The sequence below is a fragment of the Homarus americanus genome, unplaced genomic scaffold, assembly GCF_018991925.1.
Source record: "Homarus americanus isolate GMGI-L3 unplaced genomic scaffold, GMGI_Hamer_2.0 scaffold34239, whole genome shotgun sequence".
NCBI classification, from domain to species: Eukaryota; Metazoa; Arthropoda; class Malacostraca; order Decapoda; family Nephropidae; genus Homarus; species Homarus americanus.
The window spans coordinates 41,959-64,344 of record NW_024741573.1 but is presented as its reverse complement, the minus strand read 5'-3'; the positions used below and the strand labels follow the sequence as shown (position 1 = coordinate 64,344).

General features: G+C 46.9%; 1 protein-coding gene across 1 annotated transcript in view; it reads left to right on the top strand.

Moving 5' to 3' along the window:
• LOC121875930 (CAD protein-like) overlaps positions 1-22,386 on the top strand; it is a gene marked incomplete at its 5' end in the record, with an annotated part of 66,654 nt that overhangs the window by 6,795 nt on the left and 37,473 nt on the right. The window contains 2 exons of the mRNA XM_042380684.1: positions 3,946-3,966; positions 4,192-4,344. Of these exons, the coding sequence (XP_042236618.1) occupies positions 3,946-3,966; positions 4,192-4,344 (174 nt within the window). The remainder of the gene's footprint in view (positions 1-3,945; positions 3,967-4,191; positions 4,345-22,386) is intronic.

The window sequence follows — 22,386 nt, the reverse complement described above, 5'->3', positions numbered from 1 at the left end:
CAGACTGTTTTGAAAAGTGGAAGGGACGTTGGGAGACGTGTGTGTGGTCCCAAGGGGAGTACCTTGAAGGGGACTAAGGTGCCATTGTCCTAGGTAAGCAATATTTTCTTTAATAGTAAATGGCTGGATACTTTCTTGACAGACCTCGTATATCTCAAAGGCTTGAGATGCACATCCGATCCGATGTGGAATGTCTTCATCAATGTCCGCAGTGGGGAGCAGGTGGGAGCCGAGATGCTGAAAGTGGTCAACATTAGAGAGGGTAGTACCGTTAAGCTGGATGGATGGTGGAGGTGTGTTTGAACCTGGGGCAGGTTGAAAGAGAATCTGAGTCTTACTTACATTCACCTTAAGGCCAAAGTGTGCATACGCATCTGCATAGGTGTTCAGGATCGCCTGTAGGTCGTGTTCAGTGTGAACGACAAGGGTGAAGCCGTCTGCATTCTGAAGTTCAGTAATGGAAGCTGCCGACACCTTTGTTCCTGCTTGGAGTTGTCTTATGTTGAAAAGACCCTTCATCCAGTACTGGATGTCCACCTGCCGGCTAAATTGGCACTAGCATGAGTAAGGAAGGCTGCCAAGAAAATGGAAAAAAGAGTTGGTGCCAGTACACATCCTTGTTTTACCCCAGTTTGGATGGGGAAGAACTCAGACCTAGTGCTATTGTGCAAGACACTGCTGTTCATGTCATCGTGGAGTTGCTTCACAATGGCGATGAATTCTGGTGGGCAGCCAAAATGGCTGAGGGTCTGCCAGAGGGCTTCCCTGTTGACGGAGTCAAAGGCATTGTTTAGGTTGATGAAGGCCATGTATATGCTATGACGCTGTTCTCTGCACTTTTCCTGTATCTGGCGAGCAGCAAAGATCATGTCAGTGGTGCCATTTGATGGTCTAAAGCCACATTGAGATTCTGGGAGGAGGTTTTCTGCCTCGGAAAGAAGTGTGTTTAGGAGGACTCGGGCAATAATCTTGCTAGCTACGGACAGCAGCGAGATCCCGGGGTAGTTGCCACAGTCTAACCGTTCTCCATTGTTCTTATAAATAATGACGATGGAGGCATCTTCGAGAGGTGGATTTCCTCCTTTTCCCTTATATTCTTAAGGAGAGAGTGGAGATGGCTAGTAAGCAGAGGCCCTCCTACCTTATACACCTCGGCTGGGATTCCATCAGGCCCAGAGGCTTTGTTATTTTTCATCTGTTTGATGGCAGCTACATCATGCAGGGATGGAGGATAGCTGAGATGGGTCAGCTCTGGATGCTGAGGGACCTACTGGGTAGTCAGGACATCCACATCGGTGTTTCGATTGAGCAGTGCTGAAGGATGTCTTCTTCACCTTCAATTACGGACTTACCATTGGATGAGCGGAGGGGGCTGTGACATGAGTGAATTGCCCATATAATATTTTAGTGGAATTTAAAAATTTGTGCATCTGGTGTTGATCTGCATGTTTTTGCATTTCACATGCTTTATTTTTAAACCAGTTGTTAATTAGTTTGCTGGGCCGCTACTTTCTTCTGGAAGAAGGTATCAACTTTGGTCCGAGACTGAGGGTTGTTCTGCCAGTCAGTTAAAGCAGCACATTTATCATCGACGAGTACATTGATTTCCAGGTAATTTTCATCAAACCAGTCTTGGTGTATTCTTTCGATCTGGCCGAGGGTTTCTGCAAGTTTTTGTCATAACAGTGTCGAGAATACTCCATTTGGCACTGGAATTTGGGTTGTTTGTTGTTAGATTGTTCATCAGCCCATGTTCGCGTTGCCTTCTGAAGGCATGTGCTTCTGCTGGATCCTCGAGACGCTTAGTGTTAAAACCTCTTCTGGGGGCTTGTTGCCTTCGCCGTTTTGGGGCGACGTGAAGTGAGAGCTTGGCTCTGACGAGCCGGTGATCATTGTCTCAGTGGTCTGAGCCATGCATTGCTCTGGTGATGAGGACATATTGGCGATCTCTTTCTCTGACAATGATGTAGTCAATAAGATGGCAGTGTGAACTTGTTGGCTTGCTTAAAACAAGGTATTGGTGATAGTGAGGTTATGTGCAGCACACTTGCTGAGAAGGAGTAGGTCGTTGGGATTACACTTGCTTATTCCATTTTTCCCTATGATTCCCTGCCAAATGTCAGCATCTCTGCCAACTCTGGCATTGAAGTCGCCAAGGAGCACAACCTTATCTTCTCTGGGGATAGAGGTTTGCACTTTCAAGATCGGCATTAAAGGCCTCCTTGGTGACATCCTCTGCATCCAGTGTTGGGGCGTATACACTGATGAAAAAGGCATGACATGAGTGATTCAGTGGGACTGAGCATAATGAGGTGCTCATTGATCCCAACAGACATTTCATTTAACCTGTGTAGGATGCGTTGCCTGATGGCAAAGTCTACTCCCTAAATGCGGTTTCTCACCACTGCAGGCTTGCTCACTAATGGCTGCTATGTCGATGTTATACCTACCCAGCTCTTTTGCCACAAGGGCAGTGTCTTCTTTCAGAACACTCATTTGTGTCAATATCTAGACGGGTCCTGATATTCCCTGCAGCGACCATAAGAGGTTGTATAGACACCAAACTCATAATTACTACATCATTTGTTGTTTGTCACAACACATAATGGGCAACGCCCTGGGTTATTTTCATTTGATATAACGAAGGTGTACAGTAGCTAAAACAACTATCTGTGCAGGTGGGGGGTTGATATGCTCCGAAATTTTACGTGTGACTAGTGACAGCCCTCATTTACCAAAATTTATCGCCCATGGTCTCGAATTGTTTCACACAAAGTTTGTACAGATGGTTGTTTTAGCTACTGTGCACTCATGCACCATGGTTTCGATGCACCCTATACCCCTACCCCTGACTCATGGAAGTCGTAGCCTTGTTTTCATTCCGAAGGCCCCCCCCCCTCCCATTCTCCCCACCCATCGTTCAGTGGTGCAATGTGGTAGCTCGAAGCTTCGCTGGATTGTACGAATTGCAGTTCATGGTGTAGTATTTGAGAGAATATATGCACGATGCATGATTTTAGTGACTCGCAACACTTTATTTACCATTACTATACTTAACATCACTATACAAGAGGGACCGTTCAGTTTGCAGCCCTGGCTATGACTTCCCTCGAGCCAGCCGATCAGTGAAGAGGATAAAAGTAAAAGTAAAAAGCAGTAGGGGTAGTCTCCTGGTAGTGAGTGCATCGAAACTCTGGTGCGTGAGTGTACATATTAATTTTCGAGTGTGCTATGTTGGAGGGGCGATTTTAAAGTGTTCTGTAATTTAAGACAATGGAACTAATGACCTAAGAAGATAGCTTATATGTAGTTTGAACTTTAATTATAAGGTAAGTCACATCAAATATGAACCCTCGCTAGCTATTTAAAAATTTATAAACAGCCATGCCATTAATGATAGCTATCAGTGCAGTGTAGGATAAAGCCTACTACATAATATACTGTAGTTTCATTTTGTCAGTTCAAGAGTCCATTTCATCATTTACCTATACAGTACAAGTACTTAAAAAATTTTAATTTAAACATTGTAAACAGAGCCCATAGTGGTGTCTAGAGGAAAGAAGCAACTGGAGGTGAGTGCCTTTTGTTGTCTATTGAGGCCCTTTAATTTCTTTTGGTTTAGTAGACTACAATTCTGCATTTTAGTAATACATCTAATAATTAGTAAGTCTCTTCCCTTCATTTTAATTTTACACCATTTCGATTTTTCAAAAACATTTCCCCCCTGCACCCTCACCTGGTCCTTTCTAGTACAGTATAAAAATAATGACCACACCCTTGTTATAGGGTGCCTGAGAGGGTTCGTAAATGACTCGCAGCAACCTACATTACATTAAACTCTACATGGTGTCCTTGAATATCTATGTCTGACAGAATTTTATGAACTCTCTCATTTTGGGTTTTACTCTTTCAATGTTGATATTTTTTTCCACGCTGGCCCTGCAGGGACTTATCTACAGCATACGGGTATACAATATTCTTTACTTTAAAGAGGTCTTGCTCTATTGCTCAACATAATTTTTGCTAAATTCTGAAAGTCTGTTATCTGTGTAACCACAGTGTGCGGAAATTTTATACCATATCATCACATGAAAATCTTAATAATGAAATACAGTATAATCTACTTGTGTAAGACTGAAATTTGGTACACTGATATATCAACTCATCCTATGTATTTTGTTTATATAATAGGAGTTTGACCTGGTCATTAATCTGCCAATGCGTGGTGGAGGTGCGCGACGTGTGTCCTCCTTTGTGACCCAGGGATATCGTACCCGTCGTATGGCTGTGGACTTCTCTGTCCCCCTTGTCACTGATGTCAAGTGCGCCAAGTTATTGGTCGAGGTAAGTCAATTTCTTCGTTCACACATCCATATTACAACTCCTGTTATTCACTGTACACCATGCCAGACTGTTGACAGAAGTACATTTTGACTGGACATCCATCAACAAAGAACTATGGTGATTCCTAAAGTAACTGAAATATGTGATAAAAAAACAAAATTTCAGCAAAATGTATTATTCATAAAAACTTAGACCTATTTTGTAGTTAGAGAAGAATTTAGAAAAATATAATTTTGTGTGGCCATGTTTCTTTACTTGGTGTTACAATCATGTACAGTACAGTACTAGAATAATTCTTTCAGATGATGACTGTGCTACAAGAACACACACACACACACACACACACTCTCTCTCTCTCTCTCTCTCTCTCTCTCTCTCTCTCTCTCTCTCTCTCTCTCTCAGATGAGTGAATGTTGGAAGGGAATAATTAAAACAGCTCTGGGCCATGGGAACTTACAATAATTTTAACTGAGTACAATCCCCTCAAACCCCCGAGAAACTGATGTTCAGAAGTATTTTACCCTAGAGAGGACTTCGAACTTTGATACCAGAATCTTTTGTTTGTTTATCCTCTTTGCCACTGATCAGCTCGTTAGCCGCTTGAGCGGTCATCACTTCTCTGTTACTCACTGTTGGCAAGTACTAGGCATGTACTGCCCCCTGAATATATCTAAACCTGCAGTTTCCAACAGGTTAAACAACAGTTAGTAGGTAGTAGTTTACAGGTAGTAGGTACGTAGATAGGCAGCTACCAAACAGGGAAGTACTACTGCCTGGGAAGATATTGGAAGCATAATGTGTTGTCTAATGGTAGACCCTGCTGCCATATGGCATCACGAAAATTGTGACCAAGTCCCAGGTTGCTGATATGACTTTCTGCCTCATTTACACACAATTGCAGGGTCTCCATTGTTTCTCTTACTTGGACAACACAACATATATAATGTATATAATTTCTCACTCTTGATTTATTTTTTCAAATTTTTATTTATTTATGGTTATTATTTTTATTATTTTATTTGTATTAATTTGCTATTAATTTTATTAATTGTTGTAATAATAATAATAATAATAATAATAATAATAATAGATATTTTTATTATAATTATTATTATTATTATTATTATTATTATTATTATTATTATTTTTATTATTATTGTTTATTATTATTATTATTACTATTATTATTATTATTATTATTATTTATTATTATTTATTATTATATTTTCGCCCCCCCAGGCCCTGATGTGGGTCATTACCTGTGCCCGGGTGGGCTAATGCCCGTAAAAAAAAAAAAAAAAAAGTTAGCCTGTTTCAACATCAACACATTTCTTAGACACGTTAAAATATAATCATTGCTTCAAAGTGAAAAGGGTGTGTTTGAATACTGTACTATACAGTGCAACATGACCAAACCAAAAATATAAATTTGTGTAAATGGGATCTACAGTAGGCATGACATTATTGTGGGAAACTCCTAACAGTATTGAAGCTATCACCATCAGTTACCATTCTCATCATTACCATCATGGCCACGAGTCCCTTAATCACCATCATGGCCACGAGTCCTTTCATCTCCATCATGGCCACGAGTCCCTTCATCACCATCATGGCCACGAGTCTTGTGAGTGAGGAGGAGAAATGGGAGGTTATTCGGCAGGCAAAAAACTTAGCAAGGAGCGAGGCATCTCGGGGTGTATTCATTCACCCAGATCGCACGGTAATGCAGAGGGAACAGCACAAGAAGCTCCTGCAGGACTTGAAGCAGAAGAGGGAGGAGTCAAGGAGGAATGGGGACGGGTGTACATGGGTTATATTCAGGGGGAGGGTAGTGGAAACAAGTGTGCCGACACAGGGCCAGGGGGCAGCAGTGCACCCTCCACCCACTCAACCCCCCACCCGGGAGGCGGCACCAGCTCAGCCTACCGGACAGGAGGGAACGAGCGCCGTGTAAACAATGACATTTTTAACCACACACTGCAAAATACAGTGTACTTAGCAAATGCTGCAGCTTCTGAGAATGTGGGTGGAGCGGGTTTATTACTAAGAGCAGAGACGTTACCGAGAACAAATTCTGGCTTGAATGTCATGTACACTAGATACTGACACATTCCTTGATAAGACAGAGGAGTTTGAAACACTACTGAAAGTACACCAACCAGATATTGTAGTTGTAGAACTGTTGTACAAGAACGGGAGAATCGACCCAGAGGAATGTGAGTTCAGTATTGCTGGATATGACTCATTTACGAACCTTTCTCAAGAAACGTGCAAGAGGGGTGTGGTTATCTACGCTAGGCAAGACCTTGAATTGAATTGAAACAGTTTATTTAGCCAGAAAAACACATGCAGAGTGGATAATAATAACAATATTAACATGGCTGAGCCAGTTGAGAACTTAGGCTCTCTTTTAGGCATCTGATATATACTATACATTTATCTCAAGGAAGTATTATGTAACATTTAGTATCATCTGGAATAGTACAATAGTGGTGTAAAATTAAATTAAAGGGAGGGCACTTTCTTATCGTCAGGTGTATCTACAGAGCCCCAAACTGTGGCCCACTAAATCAAAGGAACTTAAGAGCCTTAATAGACAACGCGGCGATGCTCAACCCTAGCCACCTCCTTATCATGTGGGACTTTAACTATGGCAACATCGACTGGAGAAACGAGTTCACCCCAAATGACTTGAATAACCCTGCTACTCTTTTTGTAGAAACTCTGAGAGATAATTTTCTGTTTGAAATGTTAGAACCCGACACATTACAGGAGCAAACACCCAACCATGAACTCATCATAAAAAAGAGGAGATTATGGTGGCCAAACTGGAACACCTGCCTTTGATTGGCACCAGTCACCATATAGTGTTATCATTAAGATTTAACTTGGTTATCTAGTTTAAGATAAAGGCCAGGCCAAGGTGCAAATATTACAAGGGAAATTACAACGGTATGAAGGGAAGAGATGGGGTATGAACTGGCCCTGACTCATTAGGCGCAAAAGAACGCAGGTACTACGCTGAATATCATAACTAGTAAAGTGACCCATTTTATCGATAAATATATACCCAAGACCAAATCCAGTGCCTCTAGGAATACGATGGGATCCCTACACATGAACCATGCGGCGGTCGACAAAGTTAAGAAGAAAACCAGAAATTCAAGACGGGGGTTGGGTCAAACGATAAGCAGGACAAGAGGATGTACACAGTATGCAAGAGCCAGAAACCAAACAAAGATAAAGTGTAGAATGGCTGAAATGGAGTTCAGGGCTGGTTACAAGCGAGGTCAAGTCAAACCCAAAGGTGTTTTACCGCTATGCAAAGTCAAAATTAAAAACGCGAGTAGGAGTATCAGACTTTTGGCTTGAAGATGGTAGTTATGCAGATACTGACCAGGTTAAAGCCGAGGCATTGAACAGCTTGTTTTCGTTGGTGTTCACAAGAGAGGATGAGATTAACCTTCCTACGTTTGAGGACAAACGGTTCGACACAGCACTGACCCACATTTTGTTCACAGAAGAGGGTATTAGATATAAACTATCAAAGCTAAAGGTCCGCCAAGACTCCCAGCCCTGACAGGGTTACTCCAGAGTGCTAAGAGAGTTGTGCAACGAGCTTGCAGAGCCCCCGAAAGATCCTGTTTTGTAAATGCCTGGATGAACCAAAGGTCCCCAGTGAATGTTAAGTGGCTTATGAGTCCTATCTTCAAGAAGAGCGATATTTCCTCCACACGAACAACTATAGACCAGTGAGCCTGACCAGCATAATATATAAAAGTACTTGAGTATTATCAGAGATGCCGCGATGGAACATCTACTACAAAACAACTTGTAAAGGATTGCCAACACGGTTTTATGTAGGGCGCTCCTGCTTAACACGATTCCTCAAGGTATTGGATATTTGGACCCATATTCTGGAACGGTGGTAATATCGACAATATATACCCTAGATTTTGCCAAGGCTTTCGACATTGTACCCACGAAGGCTGAAAATAAAAAACTGGAAGAATTGCAGATTCGGGGAAATGTCCTAGCGTGGATAGAAGACTTTCTACATGACCGCAAGCAGTGTGTGGTGATTAATGGCACGAAATCATCGTCCGTACCTGTCTAGCGGTTATCACAGGGCAGTGTATTGGGCCCGCTGTTGTTTGTTTCATATATTACATGCCTGACGTTGTACACTCCTCCATACAAATGTTTGTCGATGACGCCAAGTTATTTAGGGAAATCAAGATCCATGTGGACTGTGAAGAGCTGCAGAAGGATCTCTGTGAACTTCAAGAATGGTCGAAGAAATGGCTGCTGAGATTCAATGTCACGAAATGTAAGAGGATGCACCTGGGGCGTACCAACATTGTGGGAGGCGTATCATATGTCCCAACGGGATAAAGAAACTGCACTATTTGAGACTGAATGTGAGAAGGACCTATGTGTGTATGTTGGCAATGAGCTGAAGTTCTGGGGCCATTGCGAGAAGAAGGTAAACCAGGCAAATAAATAATTGGGTCTTATAAGAAGCTCGTTCAGATTCATCTAGACCGTCCGTTCCTCGTAATGATCGTCAAAAGTGAAGAGCTTCCCTATCTGGAGTACTGTCACCTTGTCTGGTCCCCGAGATATGCTAGGGAACTGTCAGTTGGTTGAAAATGTTCAAAGGAGGGCCACTGAACTGGGTGCCTGAACTTCGGCCTCAACTACCCTGAGGGGTGGAGCGCCTGAACTTGCCTAGCTTATACTACACGCGGGCAAAGGTTGACCTAATTCCGGATATAAGCTCGCCCCACTCAGGGGTCACAGCTCAGATTGAAGAAGCCGCAGGCCTAGAAAACTGTGAGTGCAAACTTTTTCGGGCAGGTTGTGAACTCTTGGAACAATCTACCAGAAAGTGTTGTGTCGGCACCAGTGTCAGCTCTTTCAAGACAAGACTAGGCAACACTGGTACATTCAGGAGCCGGTGCATGCCCAGTAATTGCCAACAGTGCGAAACAGAGACGTGACCGATCGCCCAAGCGGCTAACGAGCCGATCATTTGGTGAAGGGGATAAAAGAAAAAACAAAGTCCCTTCATCACCATCATGGCCACGAGTCCCTTCATCGCCACCATGATCATCACTACCACCACTATGTTCATCACCGCCACCATGTTCATCACCACCACCATGTTCATCACCACCATAACCATGATCACCACCACAATGACCATCCCCACCACCATCATCTACACCACCATGACCATCACCACCACCATGGCCATCCCCACCACCACTATGACCATAACCACCACCGGCATGACCATCCCCATCACCACCATGACCATCACCACCACCATGACCATAACCATCACCACCATGACCATAACCACCACCATGGCCATAACCACCACCACCATGACCATAACCACCACCATGACCATAACCACCACCACCATGACCATCACCACCACCATGACCATAACCACCACCATGACCATAACCACCACCACCATGACCATATAACCACCACCATGACCATAACCACCACCATGACCATCACCAACACCATGACCATAACCACCACCATGACCATAACCACCACCACCATGGCCATCACCACCACCACCATGACCATAACCACCACCACCATGGCCATCACCACCACCACCATGACCATCCCCACCACCACCATGACCATAACCACCACCATAACCACCACCATGACCATAACCACCACCATGACCATAACCACCACCATGACCATAACCACCACCATGACCATCACCCACCACCATGACCATCACCACCACCATGACCATCACCACCACCATGACCATCACCACCACCATGACCATCACCACCACCATGACCCCACCACCACCACCACCATGACCATAACCACCACCATGACCATCACCACCACCATGACCATAACCACCACCACCACCATGACCATAACCACCACCATGACCATCACCACCACCATGACCATCACCACCACCATGCCATCACCCACCATTATGACCACCACCACCATGATCATAACCACCACCATGATCATAACCACCACCATGACCATAACCACCACCACCATGACCATAACCACTACCATGACCATCACCACCACCATGACCATCACCACCACCATGCATCACCACCACCATGACCATACCCACCACCACCATGACCATCACCACCACCATGACCATCACCACCACCATGACCATCACCCACCACCACATGACCATCACCACCACCATGACCATAACCACCACCATGACCATCACCACCACCATGACCATAACCACCACCATGACCATCACCACCACCATGACCATAACCACTACCACCATGACCATCACCACCACCATCACCACCACCATGACCATACCCACCACCATGACCATCACCACCACCATGACCATCACCACCACCATGACCATAACCACCACCATGACCATAACCACCACCACCATGGCCATCACCACCACCACCATGACCATAACCACCACCATAACCACCACCATGACCATAACCACCACCATGACCATAACCACCACCATGACCATCACCCACCACCATGAACATCACCCACCACCATGACCATCACCACCACCATACCATCACCACCACCATGACCATAACCACCACCATGACCATAACCACCACCATGACCATAACCACTACCACCATGACCATCACCACCACCATGACCATAACCACCACCATGACCACAACCACCACCATGACCACAACCACCACCATCACCATCAACACCACCATCACCATCACACCACCATCACCATCACCACCACCATGACCATCACCACCACCATGACCATCACCACCACCACTGACCATCACCACCACCATGACCATAACCACCACCATGACCATCACCACCACCATGACCATAACCACTACCACCATGACCATCACCACCACCATGACCATAACCACCACCATGACCATCACCACCACCATGACCATAACCACCACCATGACCATAACCACCACCATGACCATAACCACTACCACCATGACCATAACCACTACCACCATGACCATAACCACCACCATGACCATAACCACCACCATGACCATAACCACCACCATGACCATAACCACCACCATGACCATCACCACCACCATGACCATCACCACCACCATGACCATAACCACCATTACCATCACCACCACCATGACCATCACCACCACCATGACCATCACCACCACCATGACTATCACCACCACCATGACCATACCACCACCACCATTACCATAACCACCACCATGACCATCACCACCACCATGACCATCACCACCACCATGACCATAACCACCACATGACCATAACCACTACCACCATGACCATCACCACCACCATGACCATAACCACCACCATGACCATCACCACCACCATGACCATCACCACCACCATGACATCACCACCACCATGACCATCACCACCACCATGACCATCACCACCACCATGACCATCACCACCACCATGACCATCACCACCACCGACCATCACCACCACCCACCATGACCATACCCACCACCATGACCATAACCACCACCATGACCATACCCACCACCACCATGACCATCACCACCACCATGACCATACCCACTACCATGACCATCACCACCACCATGACCATACCACCACCACCGAATAACCACCACCATGACCATAACCACCACCATGACCATACCCACCACCACCATGACCATACCCACCACCACCATGACCATCACCACCACCATGACCATCACCACCACCATGACTATCACCACCACCATGACCATACCCACTACCACCATGACCATCACCACCACCATGACCATAACCACCACCATGACCATCACCACCACCATGATCATAACAAACCACCATGACCATCACCACCACCACCATGACCATAACCACCACCATGACCATCACCACCACCTGACCACCACCACCATGACCATCACCACCACCATGACCATCACCACCACCATGACCATAACCACCACCATGACCATAACCACTACCACCATGACCATCACCACCACCATGATACCCAACCACCATGACCATCACCACCACCACGACATCACCACCACCATGACCATCACCACCACCATGACCATAACCACTACCATGACCATCACCACCACCATGCCATCACCACCACCACCATACCCACCACCATGACCATAACCACCACCATGACCATACCCACCACCACCATGACCATAACCACCACCATGACCATCACCATGACCATCACCACCACCATGACCATACCCACCACCATGACCATACCCACCACCATGACCATACCCACCACCATGACCATCACCACCACCATGACCATCACCACCACCATGACCATACCCACCACCACCATGACCATAACCACCACCATGACCATAACCACTACCACCATGCAGGCCCGGATTATCCATTAGACACAGTAGGCACAGTGCCTAGGGCCTATGAATAATAATACGAGAACTTTTCTTCCCCTTCTTCTACAGGTTATTATGAAATTGATACTGAAGTACTTTTTTCCATTTATTTATTACTTAATCATATTAGTATCATTTATGTTACTTGATTATCTTATTCTTTCGACATCACATTTTATAATTAGGGACTAGCTTGTGTTATTAGTGAATATGCTGTCAAATGGGGCCCCATATCTTGGAGGTGCCTAAGGCCTACGAAAGTCTTAAACCGGCCCTGCCACCATGACCATCACCACCATGACCATGACCACCACCATCATGACCATCACCACCACCATGACCATCACCACCACCATGACCATCACCACCACCTCCATGACCATCACCACTACCATGACCATCACCACCACCACCATGACCATCACCACCACCATGATCATAACAAACCACCATGACCATCACCACCACCACCATGACCATAACCACCACCATGACCATCACCACCACCATGACCACCACCACCATGACCATCACCACCACCATTACCATCACCACCACCATGACCATAACCACCACCATGACCATAGCCACCACCATGACCATAGCCACCACCACTACCACCATCATGATCATCACCTCACCATCACCACCGCAATGGTCATCACCATGAACGTCACCACCAACCTTACAGTAGTTCCCCTTTAATACCTGTATATAATGTGCTACATGTTACAGCTGCCCTCAGGACGCACCATGTTATAACACCTCTGGTTAAGCCTGAGGTATTCTCCTTGTCTACCTCATGTCGTCATCTGTTAACAGCTGAGGCAAGACGTCACTGATTAGAAAATCCCGCTGACGATGGTGGTGATCATGGTTGTAACTAGGGTGCTGATCGTTATAACGATAGTAGTGATATTTTTGTGGGAGATGGTTCTAATGGTCGTCGAGATATTTATGTCAATGATAGTATTAATGGCAGTAGTAAGTAGCAGCGATTGTAATAATTATTGTGGAGAGTTATGAAATATGGTAGTGATGGTGATAATGGTAGTATAGATAGTTATGGAGGTGTTTATATTGGTATTAGAGATAGTTATGATGGTAATGGTGATAATGGTAGTAAAGATAGTTATGTTGGTAATGTTAGCAGATATATTTGTTGTGTGGATCATCAAAATGGAAGTAGTGGTAGTTATGGTAGTGATGGTGATAATGGTAGTATTGAGCAGTGGTGTTAGTGATATTAGCAAAAGTAAACGGTGATGCTGGCGATTATGGTATAGCATTAAGTGGTGGCGACGATACAGTACAGTTATTGTTGTGATTATAATAGTTAGTGATAGTGAAAATAGTGATAGTGAAAATGGTAGTAGTGACAACTGTGGTGGTGAAGGTAAGAGTGATACGCTATTTACTTAAACCAAGCGAAGTCAGACAATTTTGACTATATATATATATATATATATATATATATATATATATATATATATATATATATATATATATATATATATATATATTCAGCACTTCTAATTATGTGTATATTTCATAATCAGACACAATCATACTAAAGGGAGTGGGCGAATACTTTGGTGGTATGTTACGCTGTTATCAGATATGGCTTATCTTCATTAGGAATTACGTTGACTATAATGTCTTAAATTGGCTGTTACGCAATTCATAACATACGTAGCCTATGTTGCTATGTAGAGTCTGTAAGTACAAACACATTGGGCCTACATACTACTTGTGTTTTTTTCGGCTTTTTTAGTAATTAATTTCATCCTCCAACACTTGTCAGTTTAATAGTTGGTCAGGCAGTCTGTCTGTTCTGTTAGACACTATAATAGGCATGTACTGAACATGTACTAGTGTTTATCAACTATTTTTACTTTTATCCTCGTTAGCCGCTTTAGCGGTTTGTCACTCCTCTTTTACGCACTGTTGGCAAGTACTGGGCATGAACTGGCTCCTGAGTGTATCTGAATCTGCTCCAGTGTTTAAGTTTGGCCTTGGAAGAGCTCACACTCGATGCCCACAACACACACTGGCAGGTTGTTCCAAGAGTTCACAATTTTCACCCCGAAAAAGTTTGCCCTCGCCGTTTTCTGAACATGCAGGTATGGACTCGACTGAGTAGTTCCCCCAGGCTGTTTATGCACTTCAATTAGGTCACCCTTTGTCCATCTAGTATAAGCAAGGCAGTTGCAGGTTTTCTAATCTCTCTGGGTCGCTGGGGTTTTGTAGAACAGGCACCAGTCTGGTGGCCCTCCTTTCGACATTTTGAATCAACTGACAGTCTCTAGCATACCTTGGGGACCAGACGGGGAAGCATCTCACTATTGAAGAGCGTGACGAGGGATGGACCATCTAGATGTCTGAACGACTTTCTTATAAGACTTGTAGCGTACTGTATGTAGCCAGTTGTCAAATTCTCTTTGCTTGTCTATTATCTCTTTGTATGGGCTCACATACGTACATACATGTAAGATATCTCACACTCAGGATGGAGGTAGAATAGAAACTCACAATGCGTTTTCTGTATGTGTATATATATAGATATATATATATATATATATATATATATATATATATATATATATATATATATATATATATATATATATATATATATATATATATATATATATATATATATATATATATATTGTATGTACAGTGCAGTGTTAGGGAATTGCTGTGTGGTGAGAAGCTTGCTCAGAGGTCCTTTTGGGTGAGGAGCTTTCTGAGGGAGCTGGTTGGTGAGGCGCTGTTGAGAGGTCTTGCTGGTTCAGGAGAGTAGAGTAGAATGATCTCCGTAGCCAGGCCTATGCGTATTTATATGGCTGCTCAGGATCAGAGACGCGAGGTGTAAACTGTGCGGGGCCAATCACCGTGCAGTATGCGCGAGACGGCTGGTGCGCTGATCCTGGGCATAAGGTGAAGGTCCAAGCTAGGTCGGCGATCGTACCCCTACGTCCGTACCTGAGACTTAGTCTGTCGACGTCGTTGGCTGGTAAGCGAACGGCAGGTGGTCAGTCGGCAGTTGTAGGGGAGAGTATCTACTACAATACTACCCTCTCCCCTCCGGGTGCAGCAGGAGACTAGTTGTCGGCAGGCTTGCTTCCCACATTTGATACATACCAGGCAGGTGTACGTATGTACGACTCGGCCGCTACAGGTGACAACTCAGTCTAGTGACACAAAACCTGTGGGAGAAACAGAGGGAGAAGGAGGGTTGTGGATTAGAGAAGGTTGAACAGGCAATGAATGTTATGCTTCTGTCGCAGCAGGGGCAAAGTCCTCAGTGTTACTGGTTGAGGTGTCTGGGTCCTCGTCAGGAGCAGGGGCCACGTCAGGAGGAGGGTTCACGACAGCAGCAGGGTCCACGACAGCAGCAGGGTCCACGACAGCAGGAGGGTCCACGACAGGAGCAGTAGGTACCTGAGGATGAAAAGAGGGTGCCCAGAAATGTCGTGGACGAGGTGTTGCTGCAAGTGATAACTGCGGGCAGACTGGTGCAGGCGTAGTTTGTTAGGGGTAATGCTGGGCTGGGGGCCCAACGGGTAAGGTGACCGGCTTCACTCGGTCTATGCTGACGCTGTCGTGTCTGCCATTGCGGATGATCGTCAGGAACTTCGCTGAACGTGTAACAACCTGTAAGGGTCCATCGTAGGGGCGTTGAAGTGGGTTGCGGTGAGCATCGCGCCTGACGAAGACATACTCGGCATTGAGTAATGCAGGAGGGATGTGTTCAGGGCGCCGAGAAGGCTGGCGTGGGGCAGTAGCTCTGAATGCAGAAACTGCTTGTCGTAGTTTTTGCAGTAAGTCGTGACGGACGGCAGGAGTGGAGTGGTCGAGGTCAGGAGGGAGTGAGAAGTCTCCAGGTAGGCGAAGGGGCTCGCCTAGGGTGAGATCTGCTGGACTGCAGTCCATGTCCTCCTTGTGTGCCTTGTGTGATGCACGGATGCCGAGGAGCACTAAGGGTAGAGCATCCGTCCAGCTGTAAGGGTCGTGCTGTACCTTGATTGCGTCGTTCAGCTGCCGGTGAAACCGCTCTACCATGCCGTTGGATTGAGGGTGGTAAGCGGTAGTGCGGTGCCTAGAAGTGCCAAGGAACTGTAGGAAGCTGTGCCATAGTTGTGATTCAAACTGGGTTCCTCGGTCAGTGATGACAGTCGTGGGGGGACCAAAACGGGAGACCCAACCGGACAGGAAGGTGCGGACGGCAGACTCTACTGTAGCATTGAGCATGGGAATGGCTTCTGTCCACCTGGTGAAACGGTCAATGCAGGTGAAGATGTAGGTGTTGCCGCAGGATGATGGAAGAGGTCCCACAATGTCGAGGTGCACTACCTGGAAGCGTCCTTTGGGTATAGGAAAGGTTTCTAAGGGGGACTGTGTGTGTCGATGTATTTTAGAGGACTGGCAGGCCAGGCACTGGGCAGCCCATTTCCTAGTATCGGCCTTGATGCCGGGCCAGACGACATGTTGCGTGAGGAGGCGCTGGGAGGCCCGCACACCTGGGTGGCTGAGACCATGGATGTGGTCGAAGATAGCTCGGCGGTGGACGTGAAGCATGACGGTCTAGGCTGCCCACAGGACATGTCGCACCACAACTCAATGTTCGTGCCGGGAACGGGGAGTTCTTGAAGGGCGAGACCTGAGGGAGATGTCTTGTATGCTGTAAGGTCTTCGTCGTTCTCTTGAGCCACGGCGAGCTGTCCATAATCCATGGGTGGAGATGAGGGAAGAATGCTGGATATACAACGAGAGAGGGTGTCAGCGATCTCGTTGTGGCTGCCTTTTATGTGTTGGATGTCGCTGGTGAACTCCGAGATGTAAGCCAAGTGGCGAAGGACATGAAGTGTATGTGACTGGGAGGCTGAAGCAAAAGCGTGGACGAGGGGCGTGTGATCGGTGAAGATGGTGAACTGACGGGCCTTGAGGAAGTGCTGGAAATGCTTGACAGCAAGGTATACGGCCAGGAGTTCTCGATCGAAGGCGCTGTACTTAAAGTGTGGTGGTTGAAGCCGCTGTGAAAAGAAGGCAATGGGCATGAGAATTCCTTTGATCTCCTGTTGTAAGACGGCACCCACGGCAGTAGAAGAAGCGTCTATTGTGAGAGTGGTCCAGGCGTTGGGTTCAGGGTGAGCCAGCAGTGTAAGGCGTTAGATGTGCTGCTTGATAGTGGTGAATGCCGTAACAGCCTCTTGAGTCCAAATGAGAGGCTTGTGAGACGTCTTGGGGGAGTCTTTTGAGAAGGTCGTAGAGGGGGACTAGGACGGTAGCAGCGTGGGCAATGAAGCGGTGGTAGTAATTGACTGAACCCAGGAATTCTCGGAGTTTCTTCGCTGTTTCAGGTTTGGGGAACTCTCTAGTGGCAGTTACCTTCTGTGGTAGGGGTTGGATACCGCTCGGCGAGACTCTGTGACCGAGGAAGTCGATGGACGAGGCTCTGAAGTCACACTTGGCAGGGTGAACTTTCATGTTGTTGCTCTGCAGGCGTTGGAGAAGGAGCTGTAGGTGGTGATGATGCTCGGCAGGCGTCGGAGATGCGACGAGAATGTCGTCTATGTAGACAGTGACAAAGTCGAGGTCGCGAATCATTTGGTCCATGTACCTCTGGAAGGTCTGGTCTGCACTGCGTAGACCAAAACTCATGAAGGCATACTCGAAGAGACCAAGAGACCGAACGGAGTGGTGAGAGCTGTTTTCTGGGTATCTGCAGGTGCTACTGGGATCTGGCGGAAGGCACGCTCCAAGTCGATCTTCGAGAAGATGGTCTTGCCATGGAGTTTGTGGTGGAAGACCTGGACATGCGGGATAGGGTGCCTGTCAGGTTTGTGGACGAGGTTCAGAGCTCTGTAGTCACCACATACCCTCCAGTCGTTGGATGATGGCTTTGGAACCATGTGAAGAGGCGATGCCCAGGGACTTTTTGAAGGTCGAATGATGCCGTCTTGTAGGAGTCTGTTGAATTCCACGTTGGCTGCGTTCAGGAGCTCAGGGCAAAGGCTGCGAGGGCGTGAGTAGACTGGAGGTCCTTTAGTTTCGATGTGGTGTTAAATTCCCGAAGTAGATGGTGGTGGTAGTGGTGGTGGTGGAGAGACTCGGGGTGAGAAAATTTCCTTGAACTCCTTGAGCAGGGGGGAGAACTCGTTGGACGGCAAGAGGCAGGTGATAGTGTCGGTGTCTGCGGCACGTGTACCCCGGATCGTGCACCCCGGATCGTGCTTGCTGTAAGCTCAGGGATGAGGCAGAGATGGCTTGGGTCGACGCCGAGCTTGTGGAAGGTGAGGAATTCGAAGCCAAGGGTGGGTTGAGAGACGTCTGCCACCACGAATGACCAGCGCAGAGTCTTGGGAAGACCGAGGTCTAAGGTGAGGATGTGTGCGCCGTTAGAGGCGATGGGGGTACCGTTGGCAGCGAACAAGACGTAAGAGGGTTGCTTTTTATGTGTCTTGCAGTGAGGGAGGGATGATGCTGACCGATGAACCTGTATCGACGAGGAATTTCCTGCCGGAGGTGTGGTCGGTGATGTGCAGTAGTGAGACGCCTGAAATGATGGAGGCTGTGGCGTCTACCAATCCCCGTTGATGCCATTTCCCAAGTAGTTGCAGGGGGGCTCACAATGTCTAGCATTGGCGCCGAAACGTTTATGGTACCAGCAGAGGGTAGGTCCGCTGTGCTGGGAGCTGGCGGCGGTTTCCGGGGCAGGGAGAAGAAGTCGGGGTTTGTAGGTTTCCGTGCGTGGGGCAGGAACAGGCCCAGCAGCAGGCGTGGAGGAGCAGAGCTGCTCAATGGTGTCCATCCTGCAGTGTAGAGACTGCAGCAGATCCCTGATGTCTTGTGAGGTATTGCTCGACTGAGGAGTGTTGATCCGGTTTACAAGATCGGAGGTAAGTAATGGTGTGGCCGTTGGGTTGTCCACGGCGGCGAGGCGTGCAGCACGCGCACTCGTTAAATATTCTGTCTGCCAAGGTTGCGTAGATATCCGGTGTCGTAGAGTAATCTACTGAGGACAGGGTGATGCGAACTTGTGTGGGGAGCTTCTGTGCGTGAAGCTGGCGCAGGACAGTGTCGGGAAGCCTGTCCGTGTGACGGGAGTTCAGTCTACACATCTCGTCCCAGAGATGTGCAGGCGTTGAGTTGCAACCGAGGGGGAGAGAGGATAGGTTTTGCAGGAGACTGGTGTGGGAACGCTGATAATGCATCTTTAGAGCATCCCGCAGGGCAGCGAATTTGTTGTCTGCTGGAGGGTTGGTAATGGTCTCTGTGACTTGCGTGGTGACTTCCGTGGGCGAGGAACAGAGCAGGGCGACGTACTTTTGCTCGTCATTAGCTGCTGAGCCGCTGAGGGCTGCCTCCACATGAATTAACCAGTCCTCGATGTTGTGGTTGAAGGTTGGTAGAGAGATCCGTTTGTCGTCCATTCTTGCGATAGTGCGTCACACCTGTTAGGTAAGGATGAGGGATGGGTGCTTGCTCCGACCCCCTTCCGTGTTCACAATCTCCTGGGAGGGAGGTGAACAGTTACAGTGGGAACTTTAGGGCGAATACACTTTTTGAGGGTGCAGGTCCCTAGGCCAGAACGAAAAAAACAAAAGAAAAATAGTAGGAGTAGGCAAAAGAGCTCAAACCACATCTGGAATATCGCGCTATAGTTGCTCTCCAGCTGTGATGTGGGTCACTCACACCACCAGTGGGGAGAACAAACTAATGCGTTATAAACCTTACGGTCGTGAGATGGTGTCAGCTCTATAGTGGTGGAGTGGCAGGGGGTCCAGGCAGGGCAGTTGGCCCACAATGGCAGCAGACAGGGCGGTCTTCACAGCTCCAGAAGTAAGGCAGCAGACGGAGTCTGGTGTTCACACCTCCAGGGGTCACCAATTGTAGCGTACTGTATGTGGCCAGTTGTCAAATTCTCTTTGCTTGTCTACTATCTCTTTGTATGGGCTCACATACGTATGTACATGTAAGATATCTCACACTCAGGATGGAGGTAGAATAGAAACTCACAATGCATTTTCTGTATACTATATATTGTATGTCCAGTGCAGTGCTAGGGAGTTGCTGTGTGGTGAGAAGCTTGCTCAGAGGTCCTGTTGGGTGAGGAGCTTTCTGAGGGAGCTGGTTGGTGAGGCACTGTTGAGAGGTCTTGCTGGTTCAGGAGAGTAGAGTAGAATGAGCTCCATAGCCAGGCCTATGCGTATTTATACGGCTGCTCAGGATCAGAGACGCGAGGTGTGAACTGTGCGGGGCCAATCACCGTGCAGTACTCGCGAGACGGCTGATGCGCTGATCCTGGGCGTAAGGTGACGGTCCAAGCTAGGTCTGCGATCTTACTCCTATGTCCGTACGTGAGACTTAGTCTGTCGACGTCGTTGGCTGTAAGCTGATTGTCTGGTAAGCGAATGGCAGGTCATCCGTCAGCAGTTGTAGGGGAGAGTATCCACTATAGACTTAGGAGTTTCATTGCTTTATTCACCTGCTTCTCATCATAGCCCGAGAACTTACATTCATTCTTAACATACACACCCAAGTACTTTTCATATTCAGTTTCTTTTAATGCAGTTTCTTTGTCCTGTTGGGACATGTGATACGCCTCCTTAATGTTGGTACGACCCAGGTGCATTTTCTTGCATCTCGTGACATTGAATCTTAGCAGCCATTCCTTCAACCATTCTTGAAGCTCACAGAGACCTTTCTGCAGCTCTTCACTTTACTTTTATTTTTATCCTATTCGCCACTGATCAGCTCTTTTGCCGTTTTGGCAGTCAGTCACATCTCTGTTCCGCAATGTTGGCTGTCACAGCAGACTCTGGTAGATTATTCCAAGAGTTCACAATTCTCACTCAGAAAAAGTTTGTCCTCGCAGTGTTCTGGACTTGTGGCTCCTTCAACCTTGAAGTATTCCCTTGTGGGGCAGGCGTCCACCAGCTCCAGGTATGTACATTCGACCGAGAAGTGCCCTCTGAGATGTTTATACACCTCAATTAGGTCGCCCCTTGCAGGTCTGTAGTATAAGCTAGGCAGTTGCAGGAATTCTAACCTTACTTGGAGCTGGCGTACGCTCCAGGGACCAGGGAATGCTACCGACCATGCCACAAAGACACTAAAAGCAGTTCTAGACTATGTTATATTTCACACAAAGCCTGTTCATCGAGCTGATGGCGCCGTGAACCGCCCATTGGGAACTGCCCGTGCCATTTATGTGGATGTCAGTAGCATTTTACCCAATCCTGCTGGTATGAAACACGAGGTACCATATATACTTCATTTTTAGTCCATATAACATGCGGACTTTGAACATATAATCAACGACCTCACCAGCCAGGACTCGAACCCTCGACCTACTGTGTGGGACCAGGGAATGCTACCGACCATGCCACAAAGACACTAAAAGCAGTTCTAGACTATGTTATATTTCACACAAAGCCTGGGAATAGCCTATCCGAGCACAGGTCATTGACCAACAACGTGGGTACAGTTAAAGTGGAAAATAAAACATGTATTTTGAAGTATCTCCATAAAGTTAACAAAATAGGACTCGGGGCATGTCTGTAAGGGGGTCTGGTAACCTAACCCCTTATTT